Genomic DNA, 15,493 nt, shown 5'->3' with positions numbered 1-15,493 from the left:
TCTTTCATCCACATGTTGAAAGATGGAGGTTTGTCAGAGAGAAAATGTTTTCAGGCCAATAAAGATGCAAAAGCGATTGTTTTTGGTTGTGCTGCAGGAACCATGAGCTCTAAAAAAAGAGACCTTGAAAATGAAGATGTATGTACAGTGTTATTTTTTTCTGCACAAAAATGACAGGGCTTTGAAAGAAAATCTTCAAAAATTCCAAAGTCCCAAAACATATGAGCTACAGTAGCTGGAGCTTCGTGGCAATGTAAACATGCTGGGGTAACATTAGGATATGTTTTTTTACAAGTTTCACCGTTGACCAGTGCAAATGATGTACCAATTTAAACTGAATCGGACTTTGTTTAATGCAAAGAGAAATATGAAAACATTCCCCGGGGAGGTCAGTGTTAGATCCTGTTGCCATGGCACCTTTGTTTTTCCCCATGAGGATGGATTCATACTCTCAATCTTAGTGCAGACTTTAGACATATTACCTTTTCATAGAAGTAAACCAAGTTTTTCATCTATATCATTACTGGCTGTTAGATATTGGAGCCTGAAATGCTTACTAAGAAAACTGCTAATTTATAAAATATTTATAAAAAAACAATTCATAAATAAATCTGCCTCAAGTAAACACGAGTGTTCATTTTACAAAAAGATTTCTTAAAAAAGAGCTAGACCATTGTTTCTGTGCCCAATTCAATTCAATTCAATTCAATTGTATTTATATTTCGCCAAATCACAACAACAGTCGCCTCAAGGCACTTTATATTGTAAGGTAGACCCTACAATAATACATACAGAGACAGTTTGACTCTGTTGTAATGGGGTAGAAGACAGAAGAAAGACCAATGCATGTATACTTATGGGTCGTCTGTCCAACCCAATAAGCTAAACCAGCACTAGAGAAACGAGTGATGTGAAAATATTTTTGCAATGGACCTGTTCCATACAACGGAAGAAATCGAGTTGTGTAGTTCTGTAAACGCAGATTTGGGTAAGAAAACGAGCACCATATGGAAATGGTACAAAAGGCAGAAGAAAACCATCATTTTGTTTGTGTTAAATCTTCTTGTTTCCAGCTCTCTGTGTAAAACTGAGAGTGATAGGTTAAAGTTGTGCCTTTTTGGACAGGTTGGGCAATGAGAAGAAAGTTGTGCTTGTTTAAAGATTTCATGGATTAATACACTTCTGATCATCTGGTTTAAGTTATACTAAATTAAAGGCAACAAGAATTGCTGGTAATCCATTTTTAAAGCCATTCATTGACTAACCTGACTAGATACCAGCTTTCTGGGGTGGAAAAAACACATTAAAATCACATTGCAAATAAGCTTCTTTATATTCATGGGTTACCCTAATGAAGGCTACAAGCTAATAAAGAGCAAGACAATAAAGCTGCCCTTTATACTGAAAGTGTTGCTGATGATTCATCCTCTTTAGACTTTCTGCTCTTTGCAGACCTTGGAAGTAAGTGAAGTTGTGCCTTTTCTGCCTTCACTAAGGTGTGAAGCTGATTTCTAACAACAAGTCCGCATCCAGGAGTCAGCTGGTACGTTTTAAGTGTTTACTGTCAGAAGCACTGTGATACAGAAAGAAAAAAACAACACGTTATATTTATGATGTCATTGACTTGCTTTTACAATATCAAACACTGAGTCATTAAACTTCATGCACATCTCACCTAAACACAAAACATATCCCGAAAACTTTACTGAATATTTGCCCCAGGTATCTAGCAGTTAGCTCAAGGCTAACATTACATTGAAAATGGGCTAACACGCTGAAATTGCAGCCGTTTCTCAACTGTTACACAAAACTATTACTGGTAAGCTCAACACAACACATAGTTACTGCTTACTGGCATGTGCTCTTTCAGGCACAACAGAAAAAAGATGAACAAAAAGTGGAAAAGACAACAGTTTGGCTTAAAGGCCTTTAAATGTAGAGAAACTGCAGCAAGTCTGCTGGTACAAAAAACACGTGGTCAAATTCGCATGTGCCAGAAGACTACTCTGTCTCTAATTGTTGGGCCATGTGTTTTCACAGTGCTCCAAGAATTGTGAAGGCGGCATTAAACTGCGGGAGGTTCAGTGCTTTGACCTGAGGGACCAAAGACCCCTTCGACCTTTCCACTGCCGAGCCATGTCCTCCAGGCCCCAAACAACGATGCCCTGTAACCTTCAGCCATGTCTTGAATGGTACACCTCCTCCTGGGGTCAGGTCAGTAATATAAAACAAAGGGTTAGTGACTTTGTGATGAAAAGCAGTTCTGTATACACAGATAAAATTTCTCAATTCAATAAAATTGAAGGCAATGCAACATTAGATTTTATCATTGTAGTGGAAAAAAAGAAAAAATCTGAAAGAGTCAGCTGGTAGACACACTGTGTTTGTCTATAATTGCCTGCACTCAAGAATATGACTTTGGCTGCAGGGTTAAAGACAAAGACTTTGTTCTTTTAAGTGGTTTACCTGATAATCTTTACGTAACAAAAATGGTCACAGTTAATGGCTTATCAATGTCGAAGAAGCCTCCACAATTAAATTTTTATCAAATCAATTTTAAAAAATTAGCTTCTTGGAAAGTTTAGAGGGAAAAAAGGGCATTAAATGTCATCTGTAGTAACTCCTTGTTGAATTTAAATTTCTTCTTGCGTCTAAGCTTTGCAGTCATCTCAGTCAAGGCTGTAAGGCTTTACACTTCAAAGTATAAGAGCAGAGCTTCTATTACTTGTACAATATGGCCATGCTCCTCAATATAGTTGACAGATAATAGAGGTGCGTCCACATGGCTGTCATGATTTGGTGTAGGTGTGTTGTGCCAGTAACACAGCCGTGATGTTTTATTTTCTTTTAACAATGCTATGAAAGGCTGTGGTTACACATCTAGATGCTGAAAACCAAAGAGCCTTATAGGTGTCAGGCTGTGGCGTATTTATGGAATCTATTTTCAATTTTTACTTAAGCCATCAAATTATTTTTGTTGTACTCGGTGTTTTTGATGGGGGGGATTACTGTTCTTTTTTAAAATTCGGTGCTGTGTTTTGTGGATTTTTCAACATCCCCTTGGATTTGTTTAATGTCTGAAATCCACAGAATCAATCAGTCAACCTAAACACTGAGATTTACAGCCTCCATGTGTTTGCTGTTGTGCTCTGGGTTGTTCAGTGCTCTGAGGTGTGCGGAGGAGGTCAGCAGCAGCGTATCGTCACCTGTCCAGAGGAGGATCAATGCGACAGAGACCACGAGCCCAGCACCATCCAGTCATGTAATAGCCATCCTTGTGCTCAGTGGCTTACCGGATCATGGGGACAGGTACTACGAAGGCATTGTTGATTGCATTTAAAAACCAAAATCACGAGAACATCCCTGTCGTTGATGAAGCATTATTGCTTGAGGTACGAAAGGATCATGATTACCTTGCATAGAAGGCTACAAAATAATTTGATGTCCATCCTGCTATCATGGATATTTCATACTTCATTTCATACAGCGTTTTTTTGTTTTTTTTCCTGAAGTAGAAATCCTTAAACAAAAATTGCAATCCTATAAAAGAGTTCATTGCAGACTATTCACGGTGTATTGCCAATGTAACCTGGTCACACGACCAGAATCTTTCAGGGGATTTCATGAGACACCCACATGAGCACAAGTGTTTGAGTAGAGTTTAGGGAGAATCAGTAAGGTCAGAATCAGTCAATCGGGGCCAATCAGGAGCGCTGAGGCAGTGTAGCCTCTCAGATTCACCTTTTAGATTGAGAATGTCAAAAATATACTATCCTCCTAACTGACAGCTGAAGCAGTTCTGCACGTCTTGTAATAGTCTAACTGGTGTCAGTTGAAATGTGGCCCTTAATTGTCAATCATAAACTCGGAGAAGAGTTTGGGGAACACTGATATTATTGTACAAGATAAACATTGTTTTACTTGCCTTTAAAACACATTAAAATTGTTTCCCTCTCTTCTTGCAGTGTTCAACTTCTTGCGGAGTTGGAGTGCAGCATCGACTTATTAAATGTGTTGACACCAGGGCTGAGACAGATGGAGAAGTTGATCAAGCTCAATGTCACCACGAGCCACCGCCTGAGAGCACCCGAAAGTGTAACACGCAAGAGTGTGAGAGCGTACAGCCTGGTGAGTACGTTCGAAAGGAAAAAATATGGTTATTTGGTTAAATATTTCCCCAATTCCACAAAAGTTGGGACGCTGTAAAAAATGTAAATAAAAGCCGAATCTTATATGTTGTCCACAGTACAACATATAAAACAGTCAGTGTTTAAATTAAGAAGATGTGCCATTTTAAGCATCTCCCCTCAGTCTGTAAACATCTGGGAGCTGTGGAGACCAGCTGCTGGAGTTTTGGAGATGAATGTTGGTCCACTCTTGTTTGATAGAGGATTCTTGCTGCTAAACAGTCCCGTGTCTTCTTTGTCGTATTATTTGTATCATGATGCTCCGAATCTGGAGTCTTCTGCTGCCAAGCCGTGCCACGATAGCTGCAGCAGGCACTTTTGTTTAGCTTTGTCTAGCTTAAACGCACACAGCCTTCCCTGGAAAAAGACATTATGGAGGATATTTTCCTCTAAAGCCGTTATATACCTTTTAGCACTGATGGCCCTTTTGTAAACTGCAAATGTCATAGGGACTGTTGCCTGAGAACAAGCCAGATGGTCTCTTTCCATCCATGTTTTCAGAATTTAAAAAAGTGTAAAAACATAAAAATAACTAATGACAGAATGGTTTTCTAGAGAAGACGACAGCATTTCTGGATTGTGTTCACCTTTGGCTGCTTGTCTGCACAATAAAGGTTTAACCTGCATAGTGAACCCTGTTGGGACATATTACTGCCAAATTCAAAATGAGCTGAAATTATGTATGAAATAGTAAAATGTCTCACTTTAACCATGTTTTCGATTGTGATTAAAATTTGCTCTCAGGAGGTTTCCAAATCATCCATTTGTTGCCATTTACATTTTACACGGTGCCCCAACTATTTTGGAATTAAGTGTTGCATAATGTGTGTTTATGTTTATTATAATGATTATCCAGCTAATCCTCTATTTATGTAACACACTAACAGAATTATTGTGATAATCAATGATTACAAAGAGCACTTAAAGACTGTTGCGCGCCTGTTGCAGACGGTTCAATTAAAAAGATTAAATTAAAAAGATTGTGAGGATTAACAGATTTATATTTTGCTGCTGCCAGCAAGTGTAGTTGTTCTCACTAAGACAGGATTTTTTTTTAAACCTTCCCTAAATATTATATGTCAGTGTTAATTCAATTTTAAGCCTGTTTGAGCTGATTAATGCCCTGTCAGGGTGCTGGAGTACAGAGCAGGAACATCAAATCTCAGCTCCTTTTTTTTATTAGCATAGTACTGGTTTATTGAGTAGTGCACGTGATTACAGCATATCAAACTAAAACCAGTGACTCATTGTGTGCTAGCTAACATGAAGTGGAGAAAACCTAATGATACTACACTTTAAATGTTGACTTATGATATTTTTTTAAATATGACATTAAAGGATGTTATTGTAAACAATGATTAGGATCACTAAGGAAACATAAAAGCAACAAAGCTTCAGTCATGACCTTTTTAAACAGATGATATTGAAGGAAATACTGAAGATGATGAACAAAAGAAATATTAACTAAGAATGATCAAAACACACTGCCAATGTCCTGCAGCCATTAAATATCTTTGTGTGATCGGCTCCAGTCCCGAGCTAATCTGATATTTTAAATAAGTAGAGGAAACTGATTAAGAAGTAGATGTGGGTTGTTTTTTGGTGTGTTTCCTTTTGTGTTTGATAGCAAATAATTGGTTCTAAACATGTTAAATTACTCAAAATGTCATATTATGATTTTTTTTAAAAGCGCTCCAAAGCAACGATTCTCTTGTTCCAGCTGAACCAATCAGCTTTTTTACAGTAGTTGCACGCCAAATGGCAAAATGTAGGTCTGCGTCATGTATTGTGACAGAACAAACTCATATGCAACACGTGATCAGACAGAAATAATGTGTAATTTACATGAAATTCAAATCTAGCATCCACCACTGCTTCTTCTTCTGGGTGTGAGGGTACTGGTTAAAATGGCAATTACGTGGAGCTTCAGCATGAGTTAAGATTGTAATTCCGACATAATCTCCAGTGACATTAAGGCGGAACAAAATGCATAAGGGGTTAAAAGAAAACAAACCCAGTGATGTGGGTGACTTAGTTTTATGTGATGTCTGTTTCTCGCAGTTGAGCCTTGCGTGGCTAGATAGCTGGCTCAATTTCCCACCTGTATTGTGCCATCAAAATAGTGATGAAAATAATAATAAAATTCAATTACAATTGTTATTTATAGTACAAAATAATATAAGATAAGATAAGATAAGATAACCTTTATTAGTCCCACACGTGGGAAATTTGTTTTGTCACAGCAGGAAGTGGACAGTGCAAAAGTTATGAGGCAAAAACTAGAATACAACAAGAATAAATACAGTACACAACTGTACAGAATAGAATAAAATAAAATACTATACACAGTAGAATAAAATAAAATAAATATACAATAAGATAAAAATAGAATACAAATACAAATACTATATACAACTGAGTAAAAATACAACGATGACAGAAAGGATTATTGCACTTAGTATTATTGCATATGTATGGATGTGTGTGCTTGATCAGTTAAAGTCTTTATTATGGAGTCTGACAGCAGTGGGGAGGAAAGACCTGCGAAATCTCTCCGTCCCACACCGTGGGTGCCGCAGTCTCCCACTGAAGGAGCTGCTCAGTGCTGTCACAGTCTGCTGCATGGGGTGGGAGATGTTGTCCATCAGGGATGACAGCTTAGCCGCCGTTCTCCTGTCACTCACCACCTCCACTGGGTCCAGAGGGCATCCTAGAACAGAGCTGGCCCTTCGGATCACCCTGTTCAGTCTCTTCCTGTCCCCAGCAGAGATGCTGCCGCCCCAGCAGACCACGCCATAAAAGATAGCAGAAGCCACAACAGAGTCATAGAATTTCTTCAGGAGTGGGCCCTCCACTCCAAACGACCTGAGTCTCCGCAGCAGGTACAGCCTGCTCTGCCCTTTCCTGTAGAGGGCGTCTGAGTTATGAGTCCAGTCCAGTTTATTGTTCAGATGAACACCAAGGTACCTGTAGCTGTCCACAGCCTCAATGTCCATACCTTGGATGTTCAGTGGTTGCAGTGGAGAATGTTTGTGCCTGCGGAAGTCTACCACCAGTTCCTTGGTTTTACTGGCGTTGATCTGGAGGTAGTTCAGCTGGCACCAGTCCACAAAGTCTTGGGTCAGACCTCTGTACTCCTTGTCGTCCCCATCAGTGATGAGGCCGACTATTGCAGAGTCATCAGAGAACTTCTGCAGGAAGCACTGGGTGGAATTGTGGGAGAAGTCTGCAGTGTAGATGGTGAAGAGGAACGGAGCCAGAACCGTTCCCTGTGGGGCCCCCGTACTGCAGACGACCCTGTCCGACACACAGCCCTGAGTCCTCACATACTGTGGTCGGTCACCTCACCTCACTCCTCACTGGAGTGGACCATCACCTCACTACCTGGATCCTGGACTACCTCAAGTCCAGGATCCAGGTAGTGAGGTGATGGTCCACTCCAGAGTTCACCAGCTTGTCCTTTAGAACCAAGGGAAGAATGGTGTTGAAGGCACTGGAGAAATCAAAGAACATGATTCTCACAGTGCTTCCAGCGGTCTCCAGGTGAGCGAGGGAACGATGTAGGAGGTGAATGACGGCATCATCCGCTCCAATGCCAGGCTGGTAGGCAAACTGAAGTGGGTCCAGTGATGAGCTTATTAGGCGCCGAAGCTGAGCCAGGACCAACCGCTCCAGGGTCTTCATCAGGTGGGATGTCAGAGCCACCGGCCTGTAGCTGTTGAGGTCCTTGGGGCGTGAAGTCTTTGGCACTGGTACAACACAGGAGGTTTTCCAGAGCTGTGGGACTCTTCCCAACCTCAGGCTCAGGTTGAAGAGGTGCTCCATCACCCCACACAGTTGGTCCGCGCAGGACCTGACGACCCTCGAGCTGATGCCATCTGGACCCGCTGCCTTCTTGCCATTAATCCTCCACAGTTCCCTCCTAACCTGGGTGGTTGAGAGAGACAGGCTGGAGCCTTGTGTTGAGTGTGTATTGGATGCTGTTGTTGGGGGTGGGGGGGAGTGAGCAGGGTGAATAGAGGAGGTGTGAAGTGTCTGAGGTGGAACAGCAGCAGTGGGGGTGGGTGAGTCTGCAGCCGATGTTGCAGACTGCCTCATGGCTGAGTCAAATCTGTTGAAGAAATGATTCAGTTCATTTGCCCATCTCACATCCCTCCGAGGCAGAGAGTTCTGCTGTTTGTGGCCCGAGATGGTTCTGAGGCCTCTCCAGACTTCACCAACGTTGTTTTGTTGAAGCTGGTTCTCCATCTTCTGCCTGTAGCTCTCCTTCCCATTCCTTATCAGTCCCCTCAGCTCTCTCTGCACCCTTTTCAACTCCTCTTTGTCTCTGGATTTGAAGGCCCTCCTCTTCTGCTTGAGGACGGTTTTAATTTCTGGGGTAATCCAAGGTTTGTTGTTGGAGAAACACCGTACAGTCCTGGTAGGTACAGTGTTATCCACACAGAAGTTTATATAGTCAGTAATGCATGTAGTAAGGCTGTCGATGTCCTCACCGTGGTCATCACAAATCACCTCCCACACAGTTGACTCAAAACAATCCTTAAGAGCCTCCTCGCTCTCCTCTGACCATCTCTGTACTGTGCGGGTGGCTGGTGGCTCCCTGCGCACTAAGGGCTCATACACAGGGACAAGGTGCACCAGGTTGTGATCAGATCTGCCCAGGGGAGGGAGAGGTGATGAACTGTATGCCTCTTCTGCATTGGCATACAGTAAGTCCAGTGTTTTATTGACTCTGGTTGGGCAGGTCACAGGCAGGTCACAGGCAGGCACAGGTCAGCAATTTCCCCACGGGGCTCAATAAAGTACAATAATGTACACATTTTCTTCTTTCTTCTTCTTCTTCTATACTGGGTGAAGGTGGGCAGTGTGGAGTCCAGTGAGGCATGATTGAAGTCCCCTGATATTATGAGAAGGGCTCTCGGTGATTGTGTTTGCAGTCTGCTGACCACAGAGTGGAGAGAGTCACAGGCTGCATCCGCGTTGGCCGAGGGGGGGACATACGCTGTTATCGCGATAACATGCGAGAACTCCCGGGGCAGGTAGTACGGACGCATGCTAACGGCTAACAGCTCAATGTCTCTGCTGCAGAGTTGCTCTTTTACAGTGATGTGCCCAGGGTTACACCATCTGTCGTTCACAAAAACTGCCAGTCCCCCTCCTTTCCTCTTACCGCTGTCTCTGGTCCTGTCCGCTCGCAGCAGCTGGAATCCCGGTAGTGTCACGCTTGTGTCCGGAGTTAGCGATGTTAGCCACGACTCCGTTAGCATCATGATGCTACATGATGCTACATTCGATATACAAGGTGATATCGAAGCAAATCTACAAAAAACCATTGCAACAGAGGATCTATCAGCGTTTCTTTAATGGTGCCACATCACAAAATAAGTGGAAAGACTGAGTACGTTAGCCTGAAAGGCCTTCTTTGTTAACCGGGCACGCACAAGATGAACTGAAACTTCCTTTTCAAACGAAGCCAAGAAGGAGATATTTACATTCAAAGCTTCCATTCAAAACTGGAGAATTGCTGGCTGTGCATCATCTTTTTTTTTTTTTTACTCATTCTTGTTGGATCAAAGTTTTCACTTTCGATCTTTTTTATTAAGTACATTCTGGCTCTACAATAGCCTCTCATTACTGTAGGTGATTGTAGACGAAGGTCACCTACACAGAGTGAGGTATAGCAGCCGTTTTATAACATAAGTGGTTCTCTCACTCCCAACTATTCAGTTCTTTGGCATTTCTGCTGTATATATCAGAAATGAAATCACAGTGTTCTTCAGAGGGCAGCCTGTTGGAGTCTGAATGCCATCTTTGCTGACATTTTGAGAGCACAGAGGAGTAAAAGTGTAATGATAAATATTTGAGGCTTGTGTAACGTGGCAGCAAATATTTGGCCATGTTAGCTTTGTGTTTCACCCTCAGTTACAGTCAATAATGTGTTTGTGGATTTTCATTGGAATAAGGTAATCAGATGGTGGCAAAGGTTATTTTTTCCTCCCTGTTGTCAATAAAGCCTGTTTGAGCTGATTAATGCCCTGTCAGGGTGTTGGAGTACAGAGCAGGAACATCTCAGCTCCTAGCGCACATGATTGATTGATATACCTTTATTAGTCCCACAAGGGGAAATTTCATAAGGCTGCCGACCTATTGCACGCAATGGCGGCGCCATCTTACCCTCCGACCATACATACATTACACAAAACATCACATGGGGAAGACAGGTCAGAGAGGTACAACAATGGAAAATGCACCACACGAGGAAAGATAAGGAGAAAAAAATAACTCCCCCCAGACTGAGCTCCAGCAGGGAGATCAGTTTGAGAACAGAAAAAAACACCTCTGCACAAAGCACATGAAAAAACTCTTAATACACCAAAGAAACACATGACAAGCAACAGGGGTGGGTAAAGGATGCAGCATCGGAAGGGAATAAGCATCGAAGGCGTTTGGAAAGGTAGTGGGGATGAGTGTGTGCATATCAGTGTATATGTATGTGTGTACGTGTCCAGAGTTCAGCTGAGACAGTAAACAGTCTTCCAGCCAACCCAGGTGGCCTTGCATGGAATGGGAAGGAACAGACTAAACACAGTCGTTATCAGGGTGTAATTATAGCATATCAAACTAAAACCAGTGACTCATTGTGTGCTAGCTAACATGAAGTGGAGAAAACCTAATGATACTACACTTTAAATGTTGACTTATGATATTTTTTTAAATATGACATTAAAGGATGTTATTGTAAACAATTATTAGGATCACCAAGGAAACATAAAAGCAGCAAAGCTTGAATCATGACCTTTTTAAACAGATGATATTGAAGGAAATACTGAAGATGATGAACAAAAAAAATATTCGGAGTGTGCAGTATAATAGATTTTAATGGATTTAAGTCTGACCTTGCACCACTGTTTTTGCATCTGTTCAAATGAGCCCATTTCTTGTGACATAAAGCAGTTCTCCTGTCTAATCACTTGAAGTATCACTCCACATCAGAGCTTAGAGACGGGTATTAATTCAGTGCCATTCAGCGAGAGTGATCACAAATATAAACTGGACATAGATCATAAACATTTCTTGCTAACAGGGGACCAGGCGTGACAGAAATGTAAAGCGATGGAGGAGACGCGTTTCAGTGATCTATATATTTTATCTCTTAAGATAAGATTTACGATCATTAAATTCCAGCCACAAATTCAAAGGTGTGGTGTGCGTTCGCGTGGTCAGTGATGGGGAAGCACGGGAACCTTTTCAGATATGAATTAGACAACAAGCCATCTGAAATTTTACGAAATCTGGATTCATGTCAATTTATCACTGTGATATTTTAACAGACGGTCTAATCAAACCAAAAAATCAAACCCTTTTTTTTTTCATGATTGATTTCAGTTCATGATTTCCAAAAGCTTCTCTAATTAAAATCCGATGAGACGTGGAGTGGAAGATGAAGAAGAAAAAAACCCCTTTGACTTTCACTGTGAATGCGCTGTGCTGTGGCATAAAAACGTGTAAAAACATGTGTGGAGCTGCGTGAAACCAAGATATATTTTGAGTCCTGTATGCCAGACAATTTACCGAGGCTGTGTGTCATTAATATCCTACTAGGAAGCAGTGGGTGCTTCTCACCAAGATGAGATGAAATTGATGCGAGGTCATCCTTCACATGGACATTACACGTGTTTTAGAAGCAGGGATGCATTCGTTGGGACAAAATCAGCGTGGCATTTTCTCCCTTTGGATTTGTTAATTATGCTCTCTTTAAGAGCTCAGTCTACCGTACCCCCCCCCCCCCCACACACACACACACACACACACACACACACACACACACACACAACCTTAACCACAGCAGAGGCTCTGAAGTCCTGATCATGAACTCTGACTGCAGAATTAATATGGATGTTTTCCTTGGACGTCAATAATCAAATTTTACTTTTTTTACTGTTTTTTTCTTTTATTGAATATGTCAGGTTTTTGTTACTGAACTCGCTATACATCTCAAGTCTAATTTTGGTGAGGTCAACCAGATTGTATGGGCTCATCAAGTACTGTCAGAAGTAGCTTAAAAAATCCTCGAGGATATGCCCTCACAAAACAGACGTATTGTGGTGGACCACTGGAGGGCTCCACTCACACCCAGTTCTCAGGAAGTGTTGTTGCTGTGTTTTGGAGGGAAAGTGTTCAGTTCTGTGGTGATGAGTAATAAACGAGCAGTGTTTATCGAGAGCTCTCGTGTCGTCTGTGTTTACCTCCACAGTATAGCATTAAAATGAACGTTACCTGTAAGCAGAACATTAGAAACCTGTATGTGATGCATCAAAAACTTACACATGTACTTTTTTTCCCCATTTATTTATTTATTTAAGTTCCATATATGCCATCTATAGTGTACTTTTACGGGTAATCTGCTGGTTATTAAACAGCTTATTTACATTTTAATTTCAAACATTCTTCTGTCAGCCTCTCAGGGTTCACTGTGCTCTTGTTGATAAAAGTGGCAGCAGATTGATGATGTGCTAGAAATAGATATTTTTCTGTGAAATCTAGATCTAGCACGGAGTCAGTGACACAGTTTTGCCAATTTTTTAAGACACTTCTCCCATCTTGACTTTATTTATTTATTTATTGTCATGTTGTCATAAGTGAATTGCATTTGTGCTTTGCACGATCACAACTTCAAAGCAACCCAAGATATTAGGCCCACTTCAAGGTATGAGTGTAGCCTGAAGTAGGATCATAATTTACACTTAAACCTGGAGATTTTTCTTTCATTTACTTTTTGTAAGCATAAACATTAATTGCCGCTTTGTTTTCATTAAGTATTGACAGCCTGCAGGTTATATTTCTTGTGGTTTTGTTTGTCTGTTTAAATGGCACACCACTTCTTTCAGAGAGATTAGCTATTATTGTTACTCCCCTCGAGTCTTATTAAAGCTCAACTTGTTCTTTGCGTTTAACCTGACATTTATTTTGGACAGGAGGATTCTGCGACATGCCTCAACATGTAATGATGTCCACCACAGCCGATAGAATGCCATCAGAACTAAAAGAAATACAAACTTAAATGAATATTCTTAATAAAGTCCTTAAGTGTTATATCTGATGAGACATTCCAACAAAATGATCAATAAAGTACACATTACACCTCAAACTGCGGTAATTGCACTGGAATATCACGCAACACTCGCGTATTTACATACAACGATAATAAACAAAATAAAACATTTATCTCATTGGCCTCACTCAAAGGGAATAAACTTTCATCTTTACATCGTGGGGAGTTCCAAAAAAGCACTCTCTTATAACTTTCTGTAGACGTGCAAACCTCGCGGCTCTTCTCTTAATTAGCTTGCTGAGTGTGACAGCCAAAAAAAAGCCCTCTTTGCAACAACAGACGGAACTATAGAAAAGGTTCCATCCTAATTGCACAGTTAGCACAAATAACACATTTAAACATATAAATCTAATCAACAAAACATGAATTACTATTTATTTATTATTTCACCTACTTATTGTTTTAACCTTAACTATCTAATAAAATGAACTTAAATGCGAGAGTTGCCTATGACGGCAGCAACAATTATAATGTTAGGTAAATAAGAGGGTGCTGGTCTTTGGATGGGGATCTGTCAGTCTCGAGTTCATTTTGAAGTAATGCTGGACTGTTGCTTCAGTAGACATGTGCTGTTTGCTGTTTGTTGTATCTTCAGGGCAGGGCAGAGGGATTTGGTAGGCCAGCACAGCAACATTGTGACATAAGTTCTGCAGTCTGTGCATGTTGTCTGGGAAAGGCCACAGGGAGAATAGTGGGAGGTCAAGCAGATGCATGACCTACATACAGTCTAAGCGTCTGTCTGCAGACAAACATTCCCAAAGCACAGAGTTAATGCAGGATACTAATGAAGTTTTCATATAACTTTTTGCATGCAAAAGTATCTGTCTTGGTTTCATAATATCTGTCATATTTTACTGAAAATTAAAATCCAAATACCGAAACTTGGAGTACATAATAGATAAGTGCCATATATGGGGCAGGGCGTGGGAGTGGGGTCCGCTCCTCAATTTCATCTGCAAACTAGCAGCCCACATGCCCCTCAGAGAGCATGCATACTTTACTGAAATGGTATATCATTCACCAGTGGAGGAGTTTGGAGGCCACAAAAACATGAAACGATTCTCCAGCTGCCGTTGAACTCCACAGACCAAGCAGAAACATTTTCCGTTTCTTCATTTGACGTGAGAGGAAAAAAAGTCTTCAATTTGAAATCACAATGTAGGACAACGGTTCCCTCATGTGTTTCAAACTTTATGGCATTTGAATAAAAACTATTTTTTATGTTCCTGGGAGTCCAATGCAATCAGGCATCGTCATCAAAATCTCTTGTGCTGTGACATCGACATCATCGGTGGTGTTACAGAGAGAACTGTAATCGCTCGTTCATCAGATTTACTTCAGACTCAGCGGGTGTTTGGTAATGAGAAGATGTGGGAGGTCAGGCGGCCGCGAGAATGTAAAATATCCACACACAATCTCAGTGTAACTGCAACTGCACTAGTACTGTAGAAAATGACAATATTGAAGGCATAACTAGTGTTCTGGTTCACTTTCACTTGTCACATAATGTTGTTTTTGGCAGGCATCTCTTTCAGAGCTAAACAAGAGTGAGTCCTTGACAAAGTGCACAGAAAAAGCCCTAAATAAATGAAAACTGAGAACTGAAATTAATATGCAAATGAAATTTAAAAGATAATCTTTTTTCCCAGCTTGGCTCTAATTCTCCCATAAGTGTCAAAAACATAATTACCCCAAACTAATTTAAACAAATAGCTGTTTGTCAGTGGTGAAAGAAAGTTTGTCATTTAAAGTCCAACAGATTCAGAACGTTGCTTTTGCTACATTATGCAAAACTGTTGTTAACTTTCACTGTTTAATAAAGTGATAATAATAAAAAAATACCAACTTTTATTCCATTTATTTATTATATGTGAAATGTTTTAGTTCTATATATTTTAGGTCATTCAACTCTTATTTTCATTTTTATCTTTTTATTTGTCACTAGCTTTATAATATAAATATATTTCTAGAATATCTATGTCTGTACAGTTTATAGATAGTAGCTCACAGATGCAGAGACACATCCACTGCAGACTGTCATCCAACCAAAGCCTGCATTCACAGACCGTGAAAAAATACATATAACTGAAGAGTCCCATAGTCCCACTCTTCTCTTTTGTTGTTTATTATTCTTTACAGAAAGAGGAATAGAAAGAGAGGCGCAGTAAACAGGAAATACTGTGCACTGAGAGGC

The 15,493-nt window shown here is 40.7% G+C and overlaps 1 protein-coding gene across 1 annotated transcript in view; it reads left to right on the top strand.

Moving 5' to 3' along the window:
* The window catches only part of adamts7 (a disintegrin-like and metallopeptidase (reprolysin type) with thrombospondin type 1 motif, 7), an 89,340-nt gene that overhangs the window by 71,309 nt on the left and 2,538 nt on the right, over positions 1-15,493 (top strand). The window contains exons 21-23 of the mRNA XM_026162719.1: positions 2,041-2,214; positions 3,163-3,309; positions 3,966-4,128. Of these exons, the coding sequence (XP_026018504.1) occupies positions 2,041-2,214; positions 3,163-3,309; positions 3,966-4,128 (484 nt within the window). The remainder of the gene's footprint in view (positions 1-2,040; positions 2,215-3,162; positions 3,310-3,965; positions 4,129-15,493) is intronic.

The sequence above is a fragment of the Astatotilapia calliptera genome, chromosome 1 (assembly GCF_900246225.1).
Source record: "Astatotilapia calliptera chromosome 1, fAstCal1.2, whole genome shotgun sequence".
Lineage (NCBI taxonomy): Eukaryota > Metazoa > Chordata > Actinopteri > Cichliformes > Cichlidae > Astatotilapia > Astatotilapia calliptera.
The sequence above is the reverse complement of the archived record's forward strand: the minus strand, read 5'-3'. Positions and strand labels throughout refer to the sequence as shown.